The following is a 12,136-nucleotide window of genomic DNA, read 5'->3' as shown; positions in this document are numbered from 1 at the left end:
GGTACAGCAGTGAATGAGCAGCAGAGAGGTGCAGCGATGTGCTCCTGTGACAGAGACAGACCTGACAGAACATTCTAGGTAAAGGGAACAGGCAGTGCAAAGGTCCTAAGGCAGGTACATGCTTGCTGTACAGAATCCTGGTCTGTGAATTCTGGTTCTCACCTGTAGCTCTAAAACACTAGGCCTATGGCTTCCTTTCTCAGAGCCTCAGATTCCCTCTTGGCAATCCTAGGCTCACTGAACCTGTATGGACTCAGTGACATGTACACATAAATCAGGCAGTGCTGGGTCTCAGCCTGCTGTCCCCTTGTCCTTCAGTCGTGTGGGCTGGCCTGCCCTGAGGCTCATACCCACAAGCAGGCCCTTCTCTGTCTTCGCACACACAGGCCACACGCAGACTCATCCAGGCCCAACCCTGGCAGAGCCTCCTGGTCAGACCTGAGACCCTCATCATCTGGAGTTGATGGGAGGGCAGTGGCCTCAAGGTTTGCCTCACTCCTTCCTAAGGCCCTTCCCCTCGTGGAGACAGAGCAGAAAATAAAGGAGCCCAAAGACGGTAGCAGTAGTGACAACTAATAATTACAGCACATGTTAGCAGCAAGCATCGACCCATCCTTCCTCCACTGCACTATGATGGCGGGTAGAGGGCATCCATCCCATTATTATGTCCATTCCAAAGAAAAGGACATTGGATCTCAGAAAATCATTTGTCAAATCCACCAGCAGCAGAACCAGGACATGACCCAATGCTGCCCTGCTCCTGAGCCCATCGCCACCACCTGTAGTACCTTTTGGATTAAGTTTGGATTTTGGCTCAGGGATCACACATCCCTGGGGTCAGTGTCTGGTGCTGTCCCTCCCTAACGAGGACTGGTGGCTTTTCCTTTGTGTGCCTTAATTTCTTCATCTGTAAGATGGGCTGTGAGCTGTGCCTGGGCAGATACAAGGTGCTCTCAGGCTGGTCCCCATGAAGTGACAGCAGAGACTGCAGGGCAGCAAGAGCTCTGCTTGCTGGGTGCCATGTGACTGACGGGACGGATGGCTGTCATTCCTTGCCAAGAGGTTGGAGGCCCCTGTTGGGAGTGTGGGTTCCAGCTCATGGACAGACAGGGCTCCATCCTGTCCACACACGTGTGCCCCTGGCTCTGGTTAACCAAGGTATGGGGTCCAGGCTCCCTTCCAGGTCAGCAGGCTGGCCTGCCCCAGATGGCCACCCCCAGCCGCCAAGCAGACAGTCCCGAGTGGGCCTGCGTCTCCCAGCAGATGGGATGTGAGCCTTGGTGGTGCCAAGCTCCCCACGGAGGCGGAGCAGACTGGGAGCTGGGCCCTGGCACCACATGCCCAGATGCCAGCTCCCAGTGAGCCTGGACAGGACGAGGCTGGCCAGGGCGCCCTGTCCCAAGCCTCCTTGTTGGCACTGGCTCAGCTGGAACACGAGGCACCCCAGCCACCCGGGCTGCCTGGCCCACTGGGCCCAATGGGCTCTCTTTAGCTTGCCAAAGGTAAGCTTTTGATGGGCCTTCGTTTTGACAGGAATAGAAGTTTGGGTTCGTATTTTCTTCATCACTTTTTCTTTTTTATTAATAATGTACAAAACCTCATTGTTAATAATTTAAACAGTACACAGTATGCAAAGTAGAAAGGGGAACATGTTAGTAAGTGAAGAAAGCCATGCCCCGGTGTCTGGAGGGACCCTGTCTGTGTTCAGCAGGTGCATCTGAGTGTGTACGTGTGCGCAGGTGTGTGTGTGTGCATGTGAGCTTATCTAAAAAAATCCCAAAAGCATACTGTTAAGCAGGAGGAGAGCAAACTGGAGTTTCCTCTTGAGGCTGAAGCATTTCTTGAGTGTCTGTGTGACTTTGTGCATGTACGTTTGGCACGTCTACATGTAGTAATGGCTGACACATTTGCACTCTCGCTGTGTTCCAGATATAGTGCTGAGCAGTACACATGGGCTTTCATTTTGAATCTTTGCAGTTCTTTGAAGTAGGCATTCTCATCCCCGTTTTGTTAATGAGGAAATGGACAGAGAGAAATTAAGCTACTAGTTCAGAGTCACAGAGCAAGGGAAGGGCACTTGAAGGTTATAGCCACCTCCCTGTGCAGAAAGGCAGGAACGCATCTGAGCCAGGAGCGGGTGGAGACTAACCCACACAAATAGTGTCCTTTCTTATGTGGCACTGTGTCCCTCACAACTCACTTGGTGAGATGATGCCAGATGGCCCTGGGTTCCGAGCAGAGACCGGTGACCTGACTGCTCCAGGGGAGAGAATGGGAGTGGGACGGGGTTGGGGAACCCCGGAGGGAGGAGGCAGCCGTGTGGTGGGGGATCATGGTGGACACCACCAGGTAGAGGGGGATGGCACTTGTGACCCAACAGTGCCCTACTTCTTTTCCCTAGTGCAGAAGGACGAGCAGGGAGCTTTTTAAGTAGTGAGTGTTGGTGAAATGGCCAAAGCCAAACTTGAGCCTAGGACACCTGCCCGCCACATGGAGGAATGGAGGTCTGTCAGCTGGTTTTTCAGTACTGGGAATTGAACCCAGAGATGCTCTCCCAGTGGTCTACACTCCCAGCCTTTTTTATTCTGAGACAGGGTCTCATGATGTTGGTGAGGCTGGCCTCAAACTTGCCATCCTCCTGTCTCCGCTTTCCAAGTCACTGGGATTATAGGCATGTGCCACCAGGCCAGAATGAAGATCTCTGGTCCTTGAGGTCTTTTGTCCCCAGCAGAGGGCACTGTGGGACAGTGTCTATAGGAATCAAAGATGCTCATCCTGTTGGTGCATTAATTGAAACCTACAGCCCTGCAGCCACCCAGACTGGCAAGGCAAAGCGCCTGACGTCACTGCTGTTCAAGACTGCCTTGCTTATGATATAAGAGATTTGTTTGTTTATTAATCAGTGGGGCCAGAACTGGGAACTCCCAACCATGAGATCATTCCATTCCTTCCATGCTCACCTCTTGCCCAGGTCCTGTTTGGCAAGGGTGGGCTGTGTGCTTGGAGGCGGGGTCATGACACACTTTTGCTCCTTCCCATGTCTGTTGACTTAGGTGAGCATGTTTTTGTAGTTAACACTGATCTCCTTTAGTGTTTAAACCACAGCTCCAAGTGTGTGTTAGGTGCCGAAGTAAGCCCCTGGGGGAGGGTTTTTTCTCTGTGATGTGTTTCAGGCTGTTGCCATGCATTCTTGGTATGGTTTTGACCTGCTGTGCCCGGCCCAGGGCATGGCATAACCTCATGGCCAGCAGCACTCTGTGGCTGGAAGCATGGCTGGTGTTAGTGAGGACGTGGGGCAGTGGGGGCTCCCAGACAGGCTAGCAGGATGTAAATTAGTACAGCCACTTGGAAATCTCTTGGCAGTTTAGTGAAATTGAAAATTAGCATGCCTAGAGATTTAGCGATTTCTAGGTGTAAACCCAAAAGAAAATATGTTCATGTGCACCAAGAGGTGCTTCCGTAAATGTTCTAACAGCACCATTCACAGTTGTCAAATACTGGAAGCAGTTTGGGTGCTCTTCAGCAGTAGAAAGGAATAAATCCACCAGGGTAAAAACATCTACTTACCTCTCACTACCACACGGTCGAATCTCACATACACAGCGTTAAGAGAAAGAAAACAGAAACCAGATAACAAAGAATACAGATTGCCCCTGGGGCTGCAGCTCAGTGGTAGAGACCTGTCTAGAGTGCACCAGGCCTGGGTTTTTTTTCTTTTTCTTTATGAAACCATCAAAAAACTAGTGCCTTGGGGCTGGGGTTGTTGGCTCAGTGGTAGAGCACTCGCCTCACAAGTGCAAGGCCCTGGGTTCCATCCTCACAACATAAAAATAAATAAATAAAGTACAAAAATAAATATTAAAGAAAAAAAACCGGCGTCATGGTTTTATATGTAAGCCGGTGCGATTATGCAGGACCAACAGGAGTTCCACATGAGCATTCATGGTAATAACATTTATTTATTTATTTTGGTGCTAGGCATCTAACCCAGGGCCCTTTACCAGTAAGCTACATCCCCAGTCCTTTTTGTGTTTTATTTTGAGATCCGGTCTTGCTAAGTTCCTGAGGCTGGCCTCAACTTGAGATCTTCCTGCTTCAGCCTCCCAGGTAGCAGGGATTGCAGGTGTGCACCACCACACCTGGCCACGTTTATAACATAATGTGTTGTGATGATGACAGTGGGAAGCCACCTCCTCACGGAGCCTGTTTAACTCCTGCTGTGCTTCCTATAACCCACAGGACAGGGTCCTAGCTCTTTTCCCATTCTTAGAACAGGACTAGTGGAATGAGTTAGACATCATTACCCTAAGTACATGTATGAAAACACAAATGGTGTGAAAATATTTTGTGTACAGTGGCTTGAAAAATTGTGCTGTTTATGTGTAATAAGAAATGAATTGCTTTCTGCCATTTTGTGTACAACAAATTAGAATAAAATGAACAGGACTAGTACCCAGGAGGCAGCATCTGTCATGTGCTGGACAAAGGAAGGCACATGGTATTTCATTTAACCTTCCAACAACCTGTCAGGGTGATTGTACTATCACTGTGCCCATTTTTGTACCACAGAAGAGGACATTGAGGCTCAGAGATCTGAAGTCACTTGGGACTTCAAGATCATGTGGAAAAGAGGCAGCAAGTCTGGCTCTGACCCAAGATATTTGATCACCCCTAGAAATTTTTTTCCCCCATAGTCCTGGGGATTGAACCCCAGAGTGCTGTACCACTGAGCTACATCCCTACCCCTGCCCCACTCTGCTTTTTTTTTTTTTTTTTTTTTTTTGGATAGGGTCTCACTAAGTTACCCTAGCTGGCCTTAAACTTGCATTCCTCTGCCTTCGCCTTCCAAGTAGCTGTGATTGCAGGCGTGTGCCGCCATGCCCGGCTTACCTTCAGAGCTTCTAATCCCTCGCACATGCTTCTTGTCTCAAGGCCTGAGAACCTCCTAACCTTCCCTCCTCTTCCTTGAGTAGCTCATCACCCTGCGGGGCTCCATCCTGGAGGATGCGACCCCCACAGCCACCAAGCATGGGACTGGGCGGGGCCTGCCCCTGAAGGATGCCCTGGAGTACGTCATCCCTGAGCTCAACATCCACTGCCTGCGACTGGCTCTCAACACTCCCAAGGTGACGGAGCAGCTGCTGAAGCTCGACGAGCAAGGGGTGAGCAGGGCTCGGGGCGGGTGCACCACCTGGAGTCCCACTCCCAGCCCCTCTTTCCTCCGCATTTTATTTATTAATTTTTGGCAAGTAACAAAACTCACTTGATTTAGTATCAGCAACAGGAAGAATCTGTGATCAGATTCTAGGAGTGGCAAGAACAGCATCCTGGAAGGGAGACAAGCACCAGGAAGTTGGTGTGAGTGTGCATGTGTGTGTCACACATGCACACTGCCACATGAGAGAGGGTGAAAGGGAAAGCCACCTCTGCACACTGGCTCCTGGTATCTCTCTGGCCCCTCCCACAGCTGCCAGCATTGCTCTTGGACTTCCAGCCACATGCAGACCCCAGCTAGCTGAGTCTCAGTGCCATAGAGTCACTAATTAGCCCCTGTGTAAATCAGATTCAGACTCCATGGTCCAGGGACCAGGAGGATCAAGGATACCAGAAACAAGCATGGTCAGTAGGGGCTATCCCCGCTAAAGTAGCCTGGACCTCAAGCCTGGAGCCCCCAGGTTTTGCTCAGCCAATGCCCATCCACCTCCTGTAGGAAGCTGGCCATGCTACCATCTCTGCCTTAAGAGTGACATCGACAGCCACCCTCCGTCCACAGTAGAGAGAGCAGGTGGCAGAGACACTTCCCTGCACTTCTCTGGAAAGGGCGGGTGGAGAGGGACAGCTGGGCTCTACCCCACATCTCTTTCCTTCCTCCCGGCCATGGCTGAGTTCCCAGGTGGTCACAGCAGCTCCTGGGCTCAGCACCTCAGAACCTCTCCTTGTTCCATCCCCTCTCCCCGCCTGGCCAGGCCAGGTCTACATAGCTGCTTTTGCCTCCACAGCTGTGCCGGAAACACAAGGTGGGCATCCTGTACTGCAAAGCTGGCCAGAGCTCCGAGGAGGAGATGTACAACAACGAGGAGGCTGGGCCAGCCTTCGAGGAGTTCCTCGCCCTCCTGGGCGAGAAGGTCTGCCTGAAGGGCTTCACCAAGTACGCCGCCCAGCTGGACGTGAAGAGTAAGTGATGTCCGCGTAGATCCGATGGGAAGGAGTTACAGGGACTGGTGCAGCCAAGGCAAGGACATGGGATATGGGACATCTCAGGTGCCACTGGCGGGAGCACAAATAGTGCAACCACTTGGGAAGGCAGTGTACTGTATTCTAGTAAAGTCTGAAGACATCCTGTTGTATGGATCAGTGGTTGCTATCTTAGCATGTGCTCTACAGGCTCTGGACGTGGCCTCAGGAGATGTGGGGCCTGGATTGCGCCTTGCGGAATCCTAGGATAGTCACAAGCAGAGCCGCACCGGCCTGGAGGAGGGCCGCCTGCCCCGTGTCGCACTAGCAGCAGGTCTCAGGAGAGCAGGCACCAAAGGTGCCTTTCATGTGCCAGTTAGTTAAAACGCATAACAGCATATTGTCTGGGAATTTGTTCTTAAATAGCAGAACTCTAAGGAAACACAAGGGAATGAGAGATGCCACGTCCCAGCCAGTGGGCAGCTCTGCGAAGAGCAGGTGGATGTGACTGGAAGATGGTGCTCATAGTAGAGGGTTGGTGGCCTTCTCTCTGCACAGATGCATGTGCACATGGGAATGCATCTGATGTGCAGGAATGAAACGCTTCATGATGAGTGGTTTGGGAACAAGGATGGATGACATTCATGGGTGTCAGAGTTTCCTGGGAAATGGAGTGCCATTGTCCTGAGGGGTGGGCTGTCAATGGGTTAGTGGCTCAGGCTGGAAGTCAGAAAGCCCCAGGATGAGCCAGGAGTGGTGGCACATGTCTGGAGTCCCAGAGGTTTGGGAGGCTGAGTCAGGAGGATCAAAAGTTCAAGGGCAGCCTCAGCACTTTAGCAAGACCCTAAGTAACTTAGCAAGACCCTGTCTAAAAATAAAAAATAAAGGGGCTGGGGATGTGGCTCAGTGGTTAAGCACCCACGGGTTCAATCCCCAGCACCAAAAAGAAAGAAAGAAAAAGCCCCAGATTGCCTGAATCACTTGTTCTCCCCCACACCGCCCCAAGCCTCAGTTTGCTCAACTGGAAAATGGAGGCCCGGGTCAGGAGATCAGTCTGGGAAAGCTAAATAAAATATTAGCCAGCACATGTGGCTGTCATTATCCCTTCACCTGCACCAAAGGAGGCCATAGGAATAAGCATACTGTAGTGTCATTTGCTGCTTTTGTGGTCTTTGGGCCAGTTGGCTTTGCTTCCTCATCTGCAGAGCAAGGGTAATAGTTGCACTTACCTTAGGGGCATGACAAGGGGTAAATGTGACAAGCAGGTGTTCTCAGAGAACCCCAGAAAGCATAGTATCCCAGGGCAGAATCTCCCTCACTAAAAGCAGGGATGCCCCTAACTTGAGGAGCTACTTGGAAGTTGCCTGGCTCTGGCATTGGTCAGCTGTGACTTTGGTGTCCCCATCTGACATTAAGAGGTAGCATAGGATGCTGATTAAAAAAACAGATCGAGAGGCCTAGAGGTCTGGCGCAGCCGCACACACCTGTAATCCTAGAGGCCTGGCGCAGCGGCACACACCTATAATCCCAGCAGCTTGGGAGACTAAGAAAAGAGGTTTGAAAATTTGAGACCAGCTTCAGCAACTTAGTGAGGCCCTATCTCAAAAAATGGGGAGGCAGTGTTGGGGATATGGCTGAGTTGTAGGGTACTTCTGGGTTCAATCCTCAGTACTAAAAATGGAGAAAAAAAAAAAAAAAGCTCTAGAGGGGCTGGGTTTATAGTTCAGTGATAGAGCACTTGTCTGGCAGGCACAGGTCTTGGGTTCCATCCCCAGCACTGGGAAAAAGCAAAACAAAACCGTATACCAGGCGTGGTTGTGCAGGATGTAGACCCAACTACTGGGGAGGCTGAAATAGGAGCCCCGATGAGTACGAGGAGTTCAGTACCAGCCTGGGCAATAGTAAGACCCATCTCAAAAAGAAAAAAAAATCAGATCTGGAGTCAGCTAACCTGAATTCTGATCCAGACTCCACCACTCATTGCAGTGTGACCTCTTTGTGCCTCAGTTTCCCCCTGTGAAACATGGGGTCAATAACCAGGTATGCCTCTCCCCAATCATAACCCCCCCTCCTGTTAGAGATAACCAATATCCTGACTCGCGTGATAATCATTTCTTGCTTTCCTTAGCTTTGCTCCTTTTGTATGCATCCCTAAACAATATAACTTGTCTGGCCTGCTGTTGCATGGAACCATGAACAGAACCATAATGTGTGTTCCTTTGTGTCTGGTGTTTCTCACGCAATCTTATACTCATAGGATTTCACCCATGTTGCACCTGTGCCTTGTTCTTTTTCCTGGCTGTATATTTTTCCACAGTATATATAAACCACAGTGTGTTGATCCATTCTTTTTGACTGATGTTTAAAGATTCTTGTACCCACATCAAAGGGAATGTGTGCCTAAATGCTCAAAGCTCTGTCCTAGGAGAGACAAAGCTCTGGGCTGTCAGTTAAGCCTACCATCAGGTTTAAGAGAAATTGCTAAAAGGTTTTCCAGTATGGTTGCACCAATTTATACACCTAACCTGCCACACCAAGGGTTCCAGTTTGTCCACATCCTCACCAACCCTTGGTATTGTCAGACTTTTTAATTTCCATCAGTCTGGTGGGTGTATAGCGGGAGGTTTCCTTTTTATTTTAATTTATTTTAAAGAATGGATTTAAGTAAAAGCATCAAGTTAAAAACTAGCACAGATGGTACGTGGGATATGGCAAAAACCCAGAGGCTTTGGAAATGTGGTACTAACTCATGTTTCTGTCCCAGCCGACTCCACGGGAACCCACTCCCTCTACACGACGTACCAGGACTACGAGATCATGTTCCACGTCTCTACCCTGCTCCCTTACACCCCCAACAACAGGCAGCAGGTCAGTATTTCCATTTGGTGAACAGTTGGGTTCAGGGCATTCTCCCTGCCGGGGACCACTGGCTGGCTTCCCACCCAGCACTGGCTCTCCTGGGGCCATCAGAGGGAGGCCATTGGCCTCAGAGCCCCTCAGTCTCATGGTCACTTCATCTGGGAGCTACAGGCTAAGCCAGGTGTGAAGTCTGGTTGACACCAGTTCTTCTGCTGTTCCTGGCTTCCCTGCCTGCTTCTACCTATCCCCACTCCTCCAGGGTCTCTTGAGTTATCACTGGCCTCATGAGAAAAAAGAGCAAATTAGCATTATTTTTCCTGCCAACTCAAACCAAACTGGCATAAGAACAAAAAGTGGGACTTACTGGGTTATGTAACTGAGGGAGAAGGCTGGCTTTACATATTGCTGAATCCAGGGGCTCAGAGAGTCTTAGGAATCCTCTCATTTCTCACCCCTGCTTTTCTTTGTAGTGACTTTATTCATGAATTTTCCTGAGTAGTGGCAAAGATGCCCCCTAGCAGCCCTAGCTCTATCCCATCTTCTTAGCCATGCCACAGGAAAGAGATTTGTTCCTTCCAGTTGTCCCAGGAACATTTCAGGGCTGAATCTCGCTAAACCATTCACCTGCCCAGGCTCTGGGCCTGTGATGGGGATGGAATGAACCAACAGGCCAAGCCCGAGGTGCCCGTCCTGGAGAGTGGGTGGGGTCCGCTCAACCTGAGACCAGGCAGAGGTCAGCTGACTTCCCAGAGGGAATGGGTGACTAAAGGGAGAAGAAGGGGTACCAGGTGGGCACCGACAGCAGACACCAACTGCCAGGAGGCCACCAGTGCTGCCAGCTCCTCTCCTGGACACACCACGTGGACTGCGCCTGGGGAGCAAATTTCTAATTTCTAGTGAACAGAAGCCCCACAGAGTGCTGAGAACTTAGAAAATGTGCATTTTTTTCCTGATGGTACAAGTGACATCATAGGTTTTCCAGACCAGAAGTGGTCACGTATCATTGACTGCGAGATTACCTTAACTGTAAAGAGCATTTGTCTTGCAATTAGACCTTAGTTTTGTCTTTGACACTTGCTAGTTGTGCATGACCTTGGTAAGTGATGTCTTCTTTCTGAGCCTTGGTCCCTCCTGTGTCAAATGGTCTGAGCGGTGGCACCATGTCTTGTGGTCCTTGAGAAAGGGCCAGCCCAGGGAGGGTAGTGCCTGCTCCCGGGTCTCTGGGGACCTAGTGGGGAAAGCTTGACTGGTAGAGTTCAACAGCAGTGGATGGAATTCTGGCTCTCGCTCTCCATCGTTGGGTGACATAGGACAAGTCACTTAACCTTGTGAGCCTGTTTTTTCATCAGTAAAGGAGGGTGAACGAGGGCTGGGGATGTGGCTCAAGCGGTAGCGCGCTCGCTTGGCATGCGTGCGGCCCAGGTTCGATCCTCAGCACCACATACCAACAAAGATGTTGTGTTCGCCGAAAACTAAAAGAAAATAAATAAATATTTAAAAATTCTCTCTCAAAAAAAAAAAAAAAAAGGAGGGTGAACGATGGTCCTCTGAGCAGGACAGGGACAGGACCTGATTCAGGTGCTCACAGGCTCCCTCTTGCTGCATGTGGGAACCAGCCACGGGTGCAGCAGGAACAGGGAGCTCCTGTGATGGTCCGGGCAGGACCCCTTGATCCAGCCGGTGACGTTTCCTTTCTCCCTTCCGATGCCTGTTTACCAGCTGCTGAGGAAGAGGCACATAGGGAACGACATTGTGACGATCATCTTCCAGGAGCCTGGAGCACTACCTTTCACCCCCAAGAACATCCGCTCACACTTCCAGCATGTCTTCATCATCGTCCGCGTCCACAACCCCTGTACGGAGAATGTCTGCTACAGGTACGTGCCACCGTCCCCGCTGTCCACGCCCACTGAACACTGGGGCTAGTCACCAGCAGCAGGCGGCACGCAGAGAGGGTGGACAGCCCGGCCAGGCCAGCCATCTCCTGTGCTGCTTGGTAGCTGCCCAGTAGGGGCTCTGTCCACCTTCCCACACCACCTCAGAGGATTCTGGCCCCCAGGGGTACGATCCGCAGTTCCGATGAAGAAGCCAGCAGGGATTACACCTGACCTCTGCCATATGTAGAGGTACAGCATATCTCCAGAGACCTGGGATCTTTTGCTGCAGATGACAGAAAACCCACTTGGCCTGGCTGAGCACAAAGAAGCAGTTGTGTGTGTTGGCTCTAAAAATGATGCGGGGAAGCCCAGCTGGGCATTGCACCTCCTGCGCGGCATCTTTGCTCTGGCTGCTCTCAGCTCGGCACCCCCCAGCTGCAGGTCTGGCAGCAAGAGCTCTTCCTTTTCAGGAGTGGAGCAGAAGCCCCATAATGAAGGCCACTGACCTGTCTGGAGACAGGCGTCTTTCCTAGAGCCAAATGGTCAACCAGGCCGGGCACCAGGCTGCAAGAACAGAGGCCCAGGAATGATGGCCTAATGGAAAATCTGGGGACAGAAGGAAGGGGACAGGGCAGGCTGACCCCTACAAAGGTAGTTGCCACTTGGGCGGTAGAGTTGAGGGGTTTAAATCACAAATGGACAGGTAGGCCTCAAACCTATTCTATGTCCTTGTTCTGTGTCCTCCATGGCACCAGTGCCCTCGGGGAGTGAACAGGAGGGCAGCTGTGGTCCTTGGAAAACATGCACTCAGTAACCAGGCCCAAGCTGTCAGCGTGAGCCTGGGAGACTTGGAACAGGGCAAGGTGTGCTACTTGCCATTTTTTGAGAGTGATTTCAAATTTAAAAGATGCAAGAGGGTGTGCAGATAACAGTCTCCCATTCAACCCGTTCCCTGCACAGAGGTGGCCAGGTGAGCCCCCGCTTGGGTCTCCTGATGCTTCACGCACACAGCAAATAAATGTAAATTTCTTTTCCACCTTTTAAACATAATTGGAAGCAGGCTGTGCACACTGCTCCATGTCCTGTCTTTTTTTTTAACCCAACATCTTTGAGCTCTTACTCCTTCATGATGCTGAACATCCCATTGCATGGACGCACTGTCCGTTGACGGGCACTGGGGTTGCTTCCTGGCGCCAGCAGTTGTTTCTGCACCTGTTGCACCCATA

The 12,136-nt window shown here is 51.0% G+C and overlaps 1 protein-coding gene across 1 annotated transcript in view; it reads left to right on the top strand.

The window, feature by feature from the left end:
• The window catches only part of Sipa1l3 (signal induced proliferation associated 1 like 3), a 226,555-nt gene that overhangs the window by 141,195 nt on the left and 73,224 nt on the right, over window positions 1-12,136 (top strand). The window contains exons 5-8 of the mRNA XM_026412165.2: window positions 4,974-5,162; window positions 6,000-6,174; window positions 8,939-9,042; window positions 10,753-10,910. Of these exons, the coding sequence (XP_026267950.2) occupies window positions 4,974-5,162; window positions 6,000-6,174; window positions 8,939-9,042; window positions 10,753-10,910 (626 nt within the window). The remainder of the gene's footprint in view (window positions 1-4,973; window positions 5,163-5,999; window positions 6,175-8,938; window positions 9,043-10,752; window positions 10,911-12,136) is intronic.

The sequence above is a fragment of the Urocitellus parryii genome, chromosome 15 (genome assembly GCF_045843805.1).
Source record: "Urocitellus parryii isolate mUroPar1 chromosome 15, mUroPar1.hap1, whole genome shotgun sequence".
Lineage (NCBI taxonomy): Eukaryota > Metazoa > Chordata > Mammalia > Rodentia > Sciuridae > Urocitellus > Urocitellus parryii.
This window is presented reverse-complemented; position numbering and strand designations above follow the sequence as displayed.